General features: G+C 42.1%; 1 protein-coding gene across 1 annotated transcript in view; it reads left to right on the forward strand.

Moving 5' to 3' along the window:
* TRPC5 (transient receptor potential cation channel subfamily C member 5) overlaps positions 1-12,694 on the forward strand; it is a 161,994-nt gene that overhangs the window by 147,196 nt on the left and 2,104 nt on the right. Inside the window, exons 7-9 of the mRNA XM_036306008.1 lie at positions 10,599-10,802; positions 11,035-11,076; positions 12,221-12,310. Of these exons, the coding sequence (XP_036161901.1) occupies positions 10,599-10,802; positions 11,035-11,076; positions 12,221-12,310 (336 nt within the window). The remainder of the gene's footprint in view (positions 1-10,598; positions 10,803-11,034; positions 11,077-12,220; positions 12,311-12,694) is intronic.

A 12,694-nucleotide genomic window follows, 5' to 3' on the forward strand; every position in this document is an offset into this window, starting at 1 on the left:
TCATAATTATAGTTAATATAGTGCTTTATACTTTCCAAAGCACATTTGCATATATCGTCATATTTGATACAAGAAATCTGAGTGTAGGCACTATTATCAGCATGTTACAGATGAGGAAACAGGTTTCCAAAAGTTGAAATCTGCCACTCTAGTTGGTTTAGCTCAGTGGATAGACTCGTGTCAGCCTGCACACTGAAGGGTCCTGGGTTCAGTTCCAGTTAAGGGCACATGTCTGGGTTGTGGACCTGATCCGCAGTAAGGGGCATGCAGGAGGCAGCCGATCAATGATTCTCTCTCATCTTTGATGTTTGTATCTCTCTCTTCCTTTCCCTTCCTCTCTGAAATCAATAAAAAATATATTTAAAAAAGTAATGTCATAATACAAAAAAGTATTTAAAAAACAAAAGTTGAGATCTGCCCAGCATTACATAGCAAGTTTGTTCAATCATTCATTCTTTCTTTCTACAAGGACTTGAAAGGCTGCTAGTGCAAGGAATTAGGTCAAGATAAGCTCAGGTCCAGTGACTCCATAGGATATTTAGAAGCAATCTAGAAAATAAAAATATGGCCTGGAGACAGGAGGTAAAGTAAGCTCCTGATAAGTGAGACAGAATGTTGGAAGACACATGCTATGATAATCTGACTACATGAGACCAGATCTGTAGATTTTCCCATTTCCAGGTGATAAAACATACCTTTCTTTTCTGCCCAGGCTCAGAGAAAACAGCCCTGACTGGGTTAATCCCATTTATTTCTGAAAACTGCAAAGCAAGCTCAGCAAACCACCATTCACTATCTTCTGATTGCTTCTGTCCTCCAAAAGGAAAAGGTTCCCCCACCCCAAACTGTAAGATACAGCAGGCAGAACAGTCTGTGCCTCCTTGACTGAAAGGTTCAATTTACATCCATGGAGACACCTAGAAATGGTGATAAGGAGTTCAGTGGGCTTTTGGACTATCACATTTGCTGTGAACGGTGCTCCCAGAATTATGCAAGGTACAACCTGCACAGCTGAATGCAGGAGCCCTGCAAAGTTCACTTTGTAGCAAAAAATAAACGAATAATAAGCTGAAGGAAACAAGAAGAGAAGCCTGGGGAGGTGGAGGCCTGGTCCAGTGTATAGAGGGATCTGTTTATAAAAATCTCAGAGCCTTGATCAAGCTCTGTTTCTGCATCATTTGTAGGTACTTTTCTGACATACAGGAGTGTGCATGCTGCTTATTGTGAAATCCAACTCAGTGCACTTCTCAAAGAAACAGTCTATCTTAGTGGTAAGACCTTGAGTTCTAGAGTTCACTTGATCCAGATTTGAATTGTGGTCCCCAGTTTCTAGCTGTGTGTCCTTAGACACATTTCTTCACTCAGGTGAGTTTTACTCATTTACTCATCAAATGGAAATAGTAATAGAATCTACCTCATCAGGCTGTTGTGAAGACTAAAAGGTGGTATACTTAAAAAATGATACATAATATTATTGGTACTCCATTTACTTATATATCTGCCTCTGGATCTTCAGTTAATTCTTTCTGCAAAAAATATATTGTACACCCACTCTGTGCCAGTCTCTAGGACTGCAATAGTGAACAAGATAAAAATCCCTAATTTCAATGGGCTTTCCTCCTAGTCCTAAGAATAAGTAGAGAAAAATCTGTTAAAGTGATTTGTGATGATTGGTTTGAGAGAACAGAACAGGGTGTTGTGAGATAGAGTAACAGAGAAGCCCACTTTAATTTAGTTGCTCAGAGAAGGTCTCTTTGAGGAGATGATATTTAAGCTGAGAAATCACAGATGAGAATAAGTTCTATTTTCCTGCCTAGGGAAAAAAAAACAATTAAAACTTAAAAGGATGCCCTGGCCGGTGTGGCTCAGTTAGTTGGGTGTCAAAAGGTTGCCAGTTGGATTCCTGGTCAGGGCACATGCCCAGGTTGCAGACTTGATCCTCAGTATGGGGTGGGCAAAAGGCAGCCAATTGATGTTTCTCTCTCACATCGATGTTCCTCTCTCCCTCCCTCTCCCTTCCTCTTTATCTAAAAATCAATTTAAAAATCTTTAAAAAATAAATAAAATATAAAACCCAAACTCATAGAAAAAGAGATCAGATTAGTGGTTACCAAAGGCAAGGGGTAGAGGATGAGGGAATTGGATGAAGGTGGTAAAAAAGTACAAGATTTCAGAAAAATAAGTGCTGGGATATAATGTACAGCATAATGACTATAAGTTGACACTGTTGAATAGTATATATGAAAGTTGCTAAGAAAGTAGATCCTAAAAAGTTCTCATCACAAGGAAAAAAACGTTGTTTCTCTTTTTGTATCTATATGAGGTAATGGATGTTAACTAACTTTATTGTAGTAGCCATTTCACAATATATGTAGGTCACATCGTTATGCTATATTCCTTAACCTTTTACAGTGCTGAATGTCAATTATATCTCAATAAAACTGAAAGAAGTACATTCTGCAGAGAATGTTAAATAAACATAATAAACCCCTTCCCCAATAAAAAAGAAAGACCAGAGTGTACCAAGCAGTAACTCCAACCACCTAGCAATTTAATTGGGAAGAGGGACTAATAGCCATTTGATGCCTGGGGCGAGGGGACAGACAGAATGGTTGCCCACTAGGCAACTGCACATGTTCAGTAGGGAGAAGAACCTGTTTGTAACATCCACTGAGGGGCCTCTTGCCATTTGGGAAGGCTTAAATAAGCTATTAGGGGGCATCAGTAGTAGGTTACAAGGGAGTGTTGGGGGCAGTGGATGGGCAGTGAAATGAAGCTGGAGGGAAGGCTCTCTTTTTTATCCTGCTATTTTGCAACTGATTTGGTGCACTTGAATTAAGGTTGCTACTAGGGTTCTAAACTAGATAAACCAATATCAAAGTAATTCCCAGCAGGCCTCAGAATGATTAGACCAAGAAATTCTTACCACCTAACAGTCTTGGGGAACAAAGGAGGATTGCTGAACATTTATTTAGTGACAGGGAATTGGCTCTCCTCTAAACCAATGTATATGTGGAATAAGTTGGAGGTGAGGGCATGTATGGGTATGATAATACTCACTGAGGGGACTCTCTCTACTTCAGGGCCTCCAAGAGGTTGCAGAAGGCCTGGACTACTTCCTTATTTTGAAGATTCCTATATAGTATCTTTTAATTGAATCAAAACAAAAAGTTACCAAAACTATAATATGCAGTGGGCTCTCCATATCCGTGGGTTCTACATGGGCTAAATCAACCAACCACAGATTGAAAATGTTATTTTCAATTAAGGGATGCAGAAGACTAACTGTATGCATTGTTTTATGCCATTTTATATGCGGGTCTTGTGCACCCTTGGATTTTGGTATCCAAGGGGTGTCCTGGAACCAATCTCCCAAGGATACTGAGGATACTGAGGGACTCTAAATGCTTACATTTTTTAAAATTGCATTTCTAGCTCGGAGGCAAAACTACAATACAATGTATAACATCTGGTGAGGTCCAGAAATCTGCATTTTAAACAAATGCTCCATGTGATTCTGATGCATATCAACATTTGAGAGGCATGCCTTGAATTCTACCAGCAGAAGAAAACAGTCTAAGTGAGATAGACTTCCCTTGAAATGCCAGGGAATTATCTCTCCTTGATTTGGGATGTGTATGTCACAGCGTGTTGTGTTGCTACTAATTAATGGTGAAGGACGCCAAAATGCCCCCCTCCCCAGAATATCCCTCTAACCAGTCTGCCATCAGTCCCAAGATTCCTGGGAGTAGCTTTTCTTTTTAAAGGTTATTATTAGCTTTGCTCTGCTATGTCTGTGCCTGCCTTGCTCCCTTTTCATTATGTTATAATGCTTTCCAATTTGCTAGAGTAAGATGGTTGCTGGCAAGAAATCTGAAAGAATTCATAAGAATTTGTCAAAAGCTGGTAAAAAAAAAATTGGCCTTGTATTTGATTGTAAGGAAAATAACCTTGTGCTTGAATTTGTTGAGAAATGTGAAATTGAACAGACATGTTCATTTGACCTAGCTATAGCCATGTGTTCAGAATCTGTGCTGTGACCTTCACGGAGTTCAGGTTAACTTTCAGGAGGACTGATGACACAATGAATACACTACACAAGAAATATGAATTTTGAAGGCATTGAGGGGCCAGGTGGAAACCTCTTTCGTGAAGAGGCACACTGAGTCCAGGTCCCTCTGCTTTTTATTCACTTTGAATACACATTTTCCCTTTAGCAATGCATACAGGCAGATCAAAGGTAAAGTTTGGTAAACAATGTAAGGATTATCAGGTCAGGAAATTTGCCTCAAGCCATTGAAATCACAGCAGGAGCAAAACTTGTGCTGATATTCAGCTCTGCTGAATATCAAAGTCCATTGCCAATGTCTCTTTTGCACTTTCATGCAAATGTTTGTTATGCTTTGGCCTCAGCAAATCTGAGCAAGTCAACAACATTTGAGGTTATGCTCTATAACCTCAAATACAATACACTAGCACTGTGAAAGTAATTAAAATAAATAGAAGCTCTAGCCTGCTCTACAGGGCCTGACAATCTCAAAGGTATTTCAGTGAACACACATGAATTAGAACACATATGTAAGGCTAGGTGCCATTAAAAGCACATTATGGTAGCACAGAAGTCCTAAATTTTTTAGAGAGCTGGGACTAAGAATAACCAAAGCCTATTGTTGTATAGGTTGTGGCTTATACAAAAGACATTAGCCAGGGTCTAGTCTTGGGGAATGTTCAAAATCATAGTTGGGTGGAGAGGGTAGAGCAGAGAGTATGAAAGGATATAACAAGCAAACACTGAAAATAAGCAAAAAGCAAAGCAAAACATAAACAAACAAAACACCCAATGTCTGCTTTGTCTATCATATAAGGTGAAAGGCTAGCCCATGCAAACAAATAAAAACCCCTTGGACATCATATATTTTTTGAAGTTTTAGGCAAATACAACTACAAAAGCCATATTTATAATCTTGTAATTCAAATTAGATCCAGGGTTGAAAATAAAACAGATTTCTACATGCCAAATCATCTTCTTGACCATATTGTTCACTGCCACAATTTAACACCTAGTCTCTAGCAGGCACTCAATATATATATTTGCTGAGTGAATGAATTAATGAATACTTACCTTACTCATCACTTTACAGCTCAAACTGTCCAACCTATCCTGCCTCCTGGTATATTATTTCTCAATCTCCAGGATTCGGGTGTTACTTCTGTACTCTAATTGTGTTCTGTGTGGTATTCCCACCACCACTACTAAAATGTTACCTCTCTGTACTCAGCACATAGCAGAATGCCTGGAATACAGTACTTGCTCAACACAGGAATAAAAAAAAAATGAGTGGATGTTGAACTGATACATGATAAATGAATAAAAAGGGACTGTTGAGATGATAATTTGCAGTAACTTCTCTGGTAAACTATTACATATTAATTCCAAGCCTGAGCTCACTTGAGCACTAGAGGAATGGAATGGTAGCATCTGGGTTCTTTGAGCTGTTTTCAAAATGTTTATTGAAAGTCATAGCCTCGCCTAAGTGGAATAGGTGCAATGAAAGGCACCAGAGAGTCTCCTAAGCTCAAAAAAGATGTCTATGGTTTATAACTTGGCCGACTGCATAATTGTATTCTTTATCAAAATCAAATGCTTCTTTTTGACTATTATGAATAATGTTACTATGAACATTTGTTTACAAGTTGTTGTGTGGAATATGTTTTCATTTCTTTTGGGTATATAATTTATAGTGGAATTGCTGGATCATATGCTAACTGCAGGTTGTTCCCAAAAATATATACACACTTTAACAGCTAGTAGTTGTTAAATGAAAATGAAATGTATTTTAATAAACACTGCCTTTATAATTATTCAAAGTGTTTATATACATTTTTTGGGACACCCTATATACGTTTAACTATTGGAGGAATTACCACACTGTTTTTAAAAGCAGCTGTACTGTTTTACATTCCCACCATCAGTGTGTGAAGAGTCCAATTTCTCCATATCTTCATCAATACTGATTATTATCTGTCTTTTTAAATGATATCCATCCTAGTCGATATGAAGTTGTATCTCACTGTGGTTTCAATTTGAATCACTCTAATGACAAATGATGTTGAGCATCCTTTCATTTGCTTATTTATCATTTATATGTCTTCTTTGGGTAAATGTCTTTTCAAATGTTTTGGCCATTTTTAAATTGGTTTATCTTTTTTAAAAAGGTTTTTTAAATTGATTTTTTAGAGAGAGGAAGGGAAAGGGATAGAGAGATAGAAACATTAATGAGAGAGAAACTATTGATCAGCTGCTTCCTGCATGCCCCCACCCTGCAACCCCAGCATGTTCCCTGACCAGGAATCAAACCTGTGACCTCTTAGTTCCTGGGTCAATGCTCAACTGCTGAGCCACACCAGCTCAGCAAATTAGTTTATCTTTTTATTGTTGAGTTGTAATTGTTCTTTGTGGGTTGTCTTTTTATTTTCTTTGTGGTGTTCTTTGAAGTACAATAAATTTTAAGTTTTATGAAGACCAATTTAACTTTTATTTTTCTATCTCTTGGCTTTTGGTGTCACGTCTAAGAAACGATTGTCTTACCTGAGGTCATAAAAAGTTAGACCTAAGCTCTCTTCTTATAGTGTTTACTAGAGGCCCAGTGCATGAAATTTGTGCACCAGTAGGGTCCCTAGACCTGGCTAGCGATCAGGGCAGATCAGGGCCTTCCACCTGCTGGTCCAGGCCTCCCTTCATTCCATGCCAACCCCTGGTGGTCAGCACACATCATAGCGAGCAATAGAACTCCCAGTCTCCTGGTCAAACTCCTGTGGGGACACTTTGCATATTGGTCATATATATATATATATATATGACTTTTATCTCTCTGATCCATTTTCAGTTGAGTTTTATATGTGTTGTGAGGTAGGAATCCAATTTCATTCTTTTGATTGTGGATATCCAGTAGTCCCAGAATGTCCAACTGATGATTCCATTTGTATGACATTTTGAAAAGGGGATATTATAGCGATGGAAAATGGAACAGTGGTTGACAGGGGTTGGGGAAAGTTTGATCACAAAGGGGCAACATAAGGGAATTTTGGTAGGTAATAGAATGGTTTTGTGTCCTGATTGTAGTAGTGGTTACATCAGTCCATGCCGGGTTAAAAATTCCTAGAGTGTGTGTGTGTATCTGTTTTGGTAATGATGATGATCTCACAGACTATATATATATTCTAATAAAAGAGAAACATGTAAATTGACCGTACCTAGGCTACACCCACGTGTCACGCCCATGCGTCATGCCCACCAGCCTATCAGGAGCGAATATGCAAATTAGCCCAACTAAGATGGCAGTGGCCACAGAGCTGGAGCGACCAGGAGGCTTGGGTTGCCCCCGGCAATGGAGGAAGCCAAACTTCCCGCCTGCCCTGCTGGCCCTGACCTCTGCTCAAGGCTACAAAGTTTCAATTATAGAAGATAAATAAATCCCAGATACCTGCTTCCAGCTGCCATGGCCTCCACTCAAGGAGGAGCTGGGAGCCTGGGTTGCCAGGGGCAACCCAGGCTTCCAGGGCTTGGGCTCCGCTCAAGGCTACAAAGTTTCAATTATAGAAAATAAATAAATCCCAGATACCTGCTTCCAGCCCGCAGCCATGGCCAGCCTGAAAACGGCCCTCAGCCCCTCACTCAGGCTGGCTGGGCACCCCAGCAGGACCCCAACCCTGATCCAGGACACCCTTCAGGGCAAACCAGCTAGCCCCCACCAGGCCTCTATCCTATATAATAAAAGGGTAATATGCAAATTGACCCTAACAGCAGAACCACTGGGAATGACTGGTCACTATGACACACACTGACCACCAGGGACCAGATACTCAATGCAGGAGTTGCCCCTGGTGGTCAGTGTGCTACCACAGGGGGAGCTCTGCTCAGCCACAAGCCAGGCTGATGGCTGCCAGTACAGCAGTGGTGTACTGGAGCCTCTCCCACCTCCTTAGCAGCGCTAAGGATGTCTGACTGCAGCTTAGGCCTGCTCCCTGCTGGCAAGTGGACATCCCCCGAGGGCTCCCGGGCTGACAGAGGTATGTCTGACTGCCAGCTTAGGCCCGGTACCCTGGGGAGCGGGCCTAAGCCAGTAGGTGGACATTCCCTGAGGGGGTCCCAGACTGCAAGAGGGCACAGGGCGGGCTGAGGGGACCCCCCCCCCCCGAGTGCACAAATTTTTGTGCACCGGGCCTCTAGTATATATATATATATATATATATATATATATATATATATATCCTATCTAATAATAGACAAACATGGTAATTAACCGTACCTCTGACATGCTTCCCATTGGCTAATCAGGGCGATATGCAAATTAACTGCCAACCAAGATGGCGGCCGGCAGCCAGGCAGCTAAAGCAAACAGGCTTGCTTGTTCCAGTGATGGAGGAAGCCAAGGTTCCCCGCCTGCCGCTGCTGGGCTCTGAGCTTGCACTCTAAGCAACTATGTTGCAATTATAGAAGTTAAACAACCCCCATGCTTTCAGCCAGCCGTCCTGAGCTGGAGTTGCAACAGTGTTTCAATTATAGAACCCAAACAAACCCAGATTCCTGCTTTCAGCAGCCAAGGTCTCAGAGCTGGAGCCGAGCCTCAGAGCTAAAGCCGGCTCTCAGATCCAGTGACAGCCATAGAAGGTAAATAAATCCCAGAATAAAAAAAAAGAAAAGAAAAAAAGGAGAGGTTGGGAGCTTCAGTCACCCGCCAGCCTGAAAACGGCCCTCAGCCCCTCACCCAGACTGGCCAGGCACCCCAGTGGGGACCCCCACCCTGAAGGGGGTGTGACCAGCTGCAAACAGCCATCATCCCCTCATCCAGGCTGGCCAGGCACACAAGCGGGACCTCCACCCTGATCCAGGACACCCTTCAGGGCAAACCAGCCAGCCCCCACCCATGCACCAGGCCTCTGTCCTATATAGTAAAAGGGTAATATGCCTCCCAGCACCGGGATCAGAGGAGCCGTGAGACCTCCCGCCCCGGGATCAGCAGAGCAGCGAGGCCTCCCGGCACCGGGATCAGCGGAGCAGCAAGGCCTCACTGCCCCGGTGTCAAGCTGAGCCACGAGGCCTCCCAGCACTGGAATCAGCGGAGCAGGGAGGCCTTCCAGCACCGGGATCAGCTGAGCAGCGAGGCCTCACTGTCCCGGTGTCAAGCGGAGCCACGAGGCCTCGCAGCACTGGGATCAGCAGAGCTGCGAGGCCTCCTGGCCCCTGGAGCAGCATGACAGGGGGCAGCGCCCAAACCCCCTGATCACCCTGACCTCCCTATCTGCCCTGCTCTGTTCGTGACAGGGGAAGGCACCCCAAACCCCTGATTGGCCCTGCTCTGTGCCTGATGGGGGGAGCTTCCCAACCCCCTGATCGCCCTGCTCTGTGTGTGACAGGGTGCGGTGCCCCAACCCCCCCATGGGCCCTGCTCTGTGTGTGACGGGGTAGAGCCGCAACCTCCCCATTGGCCCTGCCCTGAGTGTGACAGAGGGGAGTGCCCCAACCCCCTTATCGGCCCTGCTCTGTGGGTGACAGGGGGCGGTGCCCCAACTCCCCTATCGGCCCTACTCTGTGAGTGACAGGGTGGAGCTCCCCAACCCCCCTGATCGGCCCTGCTCTGTGCATGATTGCGGGTGGCATTGCAACCTCCCAATCCGACCTGCTCTGTGCATGACAGGGGGTGGCGCCCCAACTCCCCAATCAGCCCTGCTCTGAGCCTGACCAGGGGCTGCACCTAGGGATTGGGCCTGCCCTCTGCCACCCAGGAGCAGGCCTAAGCCACCAGGTCGTTATCTCCCTAGGGGTCTCAGACTGTGAGAGGGCACAAGTGGGGCCGAGGGACACCCCCCCACCACCACCACCAGTGCACAAATTTTTGTGCACCGGGCTATATATATATATATATACTTTCTGTCAAAATTCATCAAGTACTTAAAAAGGGTGAATATTACTCTGTGTAAATCATACTTCAATAACTTCAAGTTATTTTTTTTAAAGAAATCCTCTCCACACCACTCCACCTCCTTAAAATAACTACTGTGGACAGTTTAATATGTACCTGTCTGGGACATGTAAGTATGCAATATAAAAGGGTTTTCAGTTGCATGAATGAGATCATTGTACACAATATATATCATGCTTTATATTGCTTTCCTGACTTAAAGATCATGGAGGTCTTATAAAATATACAGATAAATTCATATACACATATGCAGGTTCTATATATAAAATGTTCATAGATATTTTTAAGTAGTTATATTGTAAACCATTTTATTAATGTAACATCATTTATTTAACCAGTCTCCCACTGTTGGATATTTAGGTTGTTGCCGGATGTTTTGCTATTAACAAGTTACAATCCTATAGTGAACAGCCCTGTACATACATCTTTTTATGAGTATATTTATAAAATAAATTTCTACAAGAAGGATTACTGAATCACAGAGTATGTATAATTTGAATTTTTATATCTACTGACAGATTGCTTTCTATAGAAGCAAGGCAGAACTTTTAGAATGCAACATGGATGCATTTTGGTGTTTCCCATCCTGAATCCTTGAATTTCTCTCTTTCGTAGGATCATGCAGATATTGAGTGGAAATTTGCAAGGACAAAGCTCTGGATGAGTTACTTTGATGAAGGCGGTACCTTGCCACCTCCTTTTAACATCATCCCTAGTCCTAAGTCATTTCTATACCTTGGCAACTGGTTTAATAACACCTTCTGCCCAAAAAGAGACCCTGATGGTAGACGGAGAAGGCACAACCTGAGAAGTTTCACAGTAAGACTTTTAAAAATTATGTTTCTTTATAAACAAAACTGTGTCCTGCCTTTTCTCATTTGTGACATTCCCTATCTTAAACATCATAAAATCACTCCAACCTAAAATGTTTGGGGATTTGTCAAGCAGGAAATCCTTTCATTCTCTAGTCCTAATATTTAGAAGTAATATTTGGGTAGATGGGTTGCTGAGAGACTGCTGATATAACTTCTTTGTCCATTTTTAATTATAGGAACGCCATGCTGACAGCCTGATACAGAATCAACATTATCAGGTAAAACTTCCTCACAGAGACTAAGCACAATAGTTCTCAGTCAGTTGTGTGACCTTGGACAAGTCGCTTAACCTCACTGAGGCCCAGTTTTCTCATCTGTAAAATAAGATGATTAAGCTTTAACTCAGAGTTATTGTGAGAATTGAGTGGTATGTATGTATGAGTGTGTGAGTATGTGTGTGTGTGTGTGTGTGTGTGTGTGTGTGTGTGTGTGTGTGTGTATGTGACACTGCATTAAGCGGTAGCTATCCACATTACCATTAGTGATACAAAGAATAGTAACCATGTGTGTGCCATTCTCAGAGAGCTAAGTAAAAAGAGGCCATCCCTGTAAAGAAGAAGTGAGGTTTTACTCTAAGAAAAATGTCTTGAGCCCTGGCAGGTGTGGCTCAGCTGGTTGAGCATTGTTCTGTTCACTAAAGTTTGCTGGTTCAATTCATGGTCAGGGCTCATGCCCAGGTTGTGGGTTGGATCCCCAGTAGGGAGCATGCAGGAGGCAGCCAGTCGATGTCTTGCTCCCACATCAATGTTTCTCTCTCCCTCTCTCTCTCTAAAAATCAATCCAAAGAATTAAAATATCTTGATTGTGTAGTGAACATTAAAATCAGCAGACTCATGCCCTCACCCCCCTGTTGGCATGAGTGTGTGTGTGGGGGGGGTAATGGGGGATAAGGACACATACATAATACCTTAATCAATAAAGAAATTTAAAAAAAATCAGCAGACTCTGTGACACTGCCGAATGACTTTATTTTATAAAAGGAAGAAAACCTCATTTCACTAACTAGGCAGGTTAAAGTTTAATCCAGCCTGACTGGAAAGGATATTGACTATGACCAGTCAAGGATTGTTCTACTCTCATTCTATAAACGTGAATCTGTGTTTACCTTATGCATGGAAAACTTTCCATTCAGGTGAATTTGATCTTGCTGGCCCACTCTGCCACCATATTTGGACACATAATAATTCTTCATTTAGCTAATGAAATTAACTGGGTTTTTGCACAAAATTGCTGGATCCTGGGTGGACTTTTCACTGCAAAGATGATCTAAGCATATTTTATTTCCTGTGTATGTTTTTTATTTTACTGAGAGCCCAAGAAGGAAATGCCTCTTCATGTGTTTTTATTTTCCCTTAATTCCAGGAAGTTATCAGGAATTTAGTCAAAAGATATGTGGCTGCTATGATAAGAAATTCCAAAACAAATGAGGGACTAACGGAAGAAAATTTTAAGGTAATTTAACCATGAAGTGGTTTAATTTCTCATTTCATATTTCTTAAGCATCATTTAATCTTCACAGTGAAGTTTCTGGTGATGGAATTTCAACTGCCTGTAATACAGCACACCACCAGTTTTATGAACAAAATAATCTGTCCTATGCATTCTTTTCATATTCTGGGTATTTCTCAGTGTGGGAACTGAGTGCTTTAAATGATGTGACAAGAATGTGTGGTGAGGGGCAAGTTAGCAAAGGGAAGACGCCTGAAGATTTAAATGCTCTGATTACTTTAAAAATATAAGGTAAAAATTAACAGAATCTATTATTAAATCTAAGATTCAAGAAATCCTACCATTAAACATTAAAATTCTCTCAATACTAGCATTAGCCTCAAATAG

Source organism: Myotis myotis, unplaced genomic scaffold (assembly GCF_014108235.1).
Source record: "Myotis myotis isolate mMyoMyo1 unplaced genomic scaffold, mMyoMyo1.p scaffold_m19_p_4, whole genome shotgun sequence".
Lineage (NCBI taxonomy): Eukaryota > Metazoa > Chordata > Mammalia > Chiroptera > Vespertilionidae > Myotis > Myotis myotis.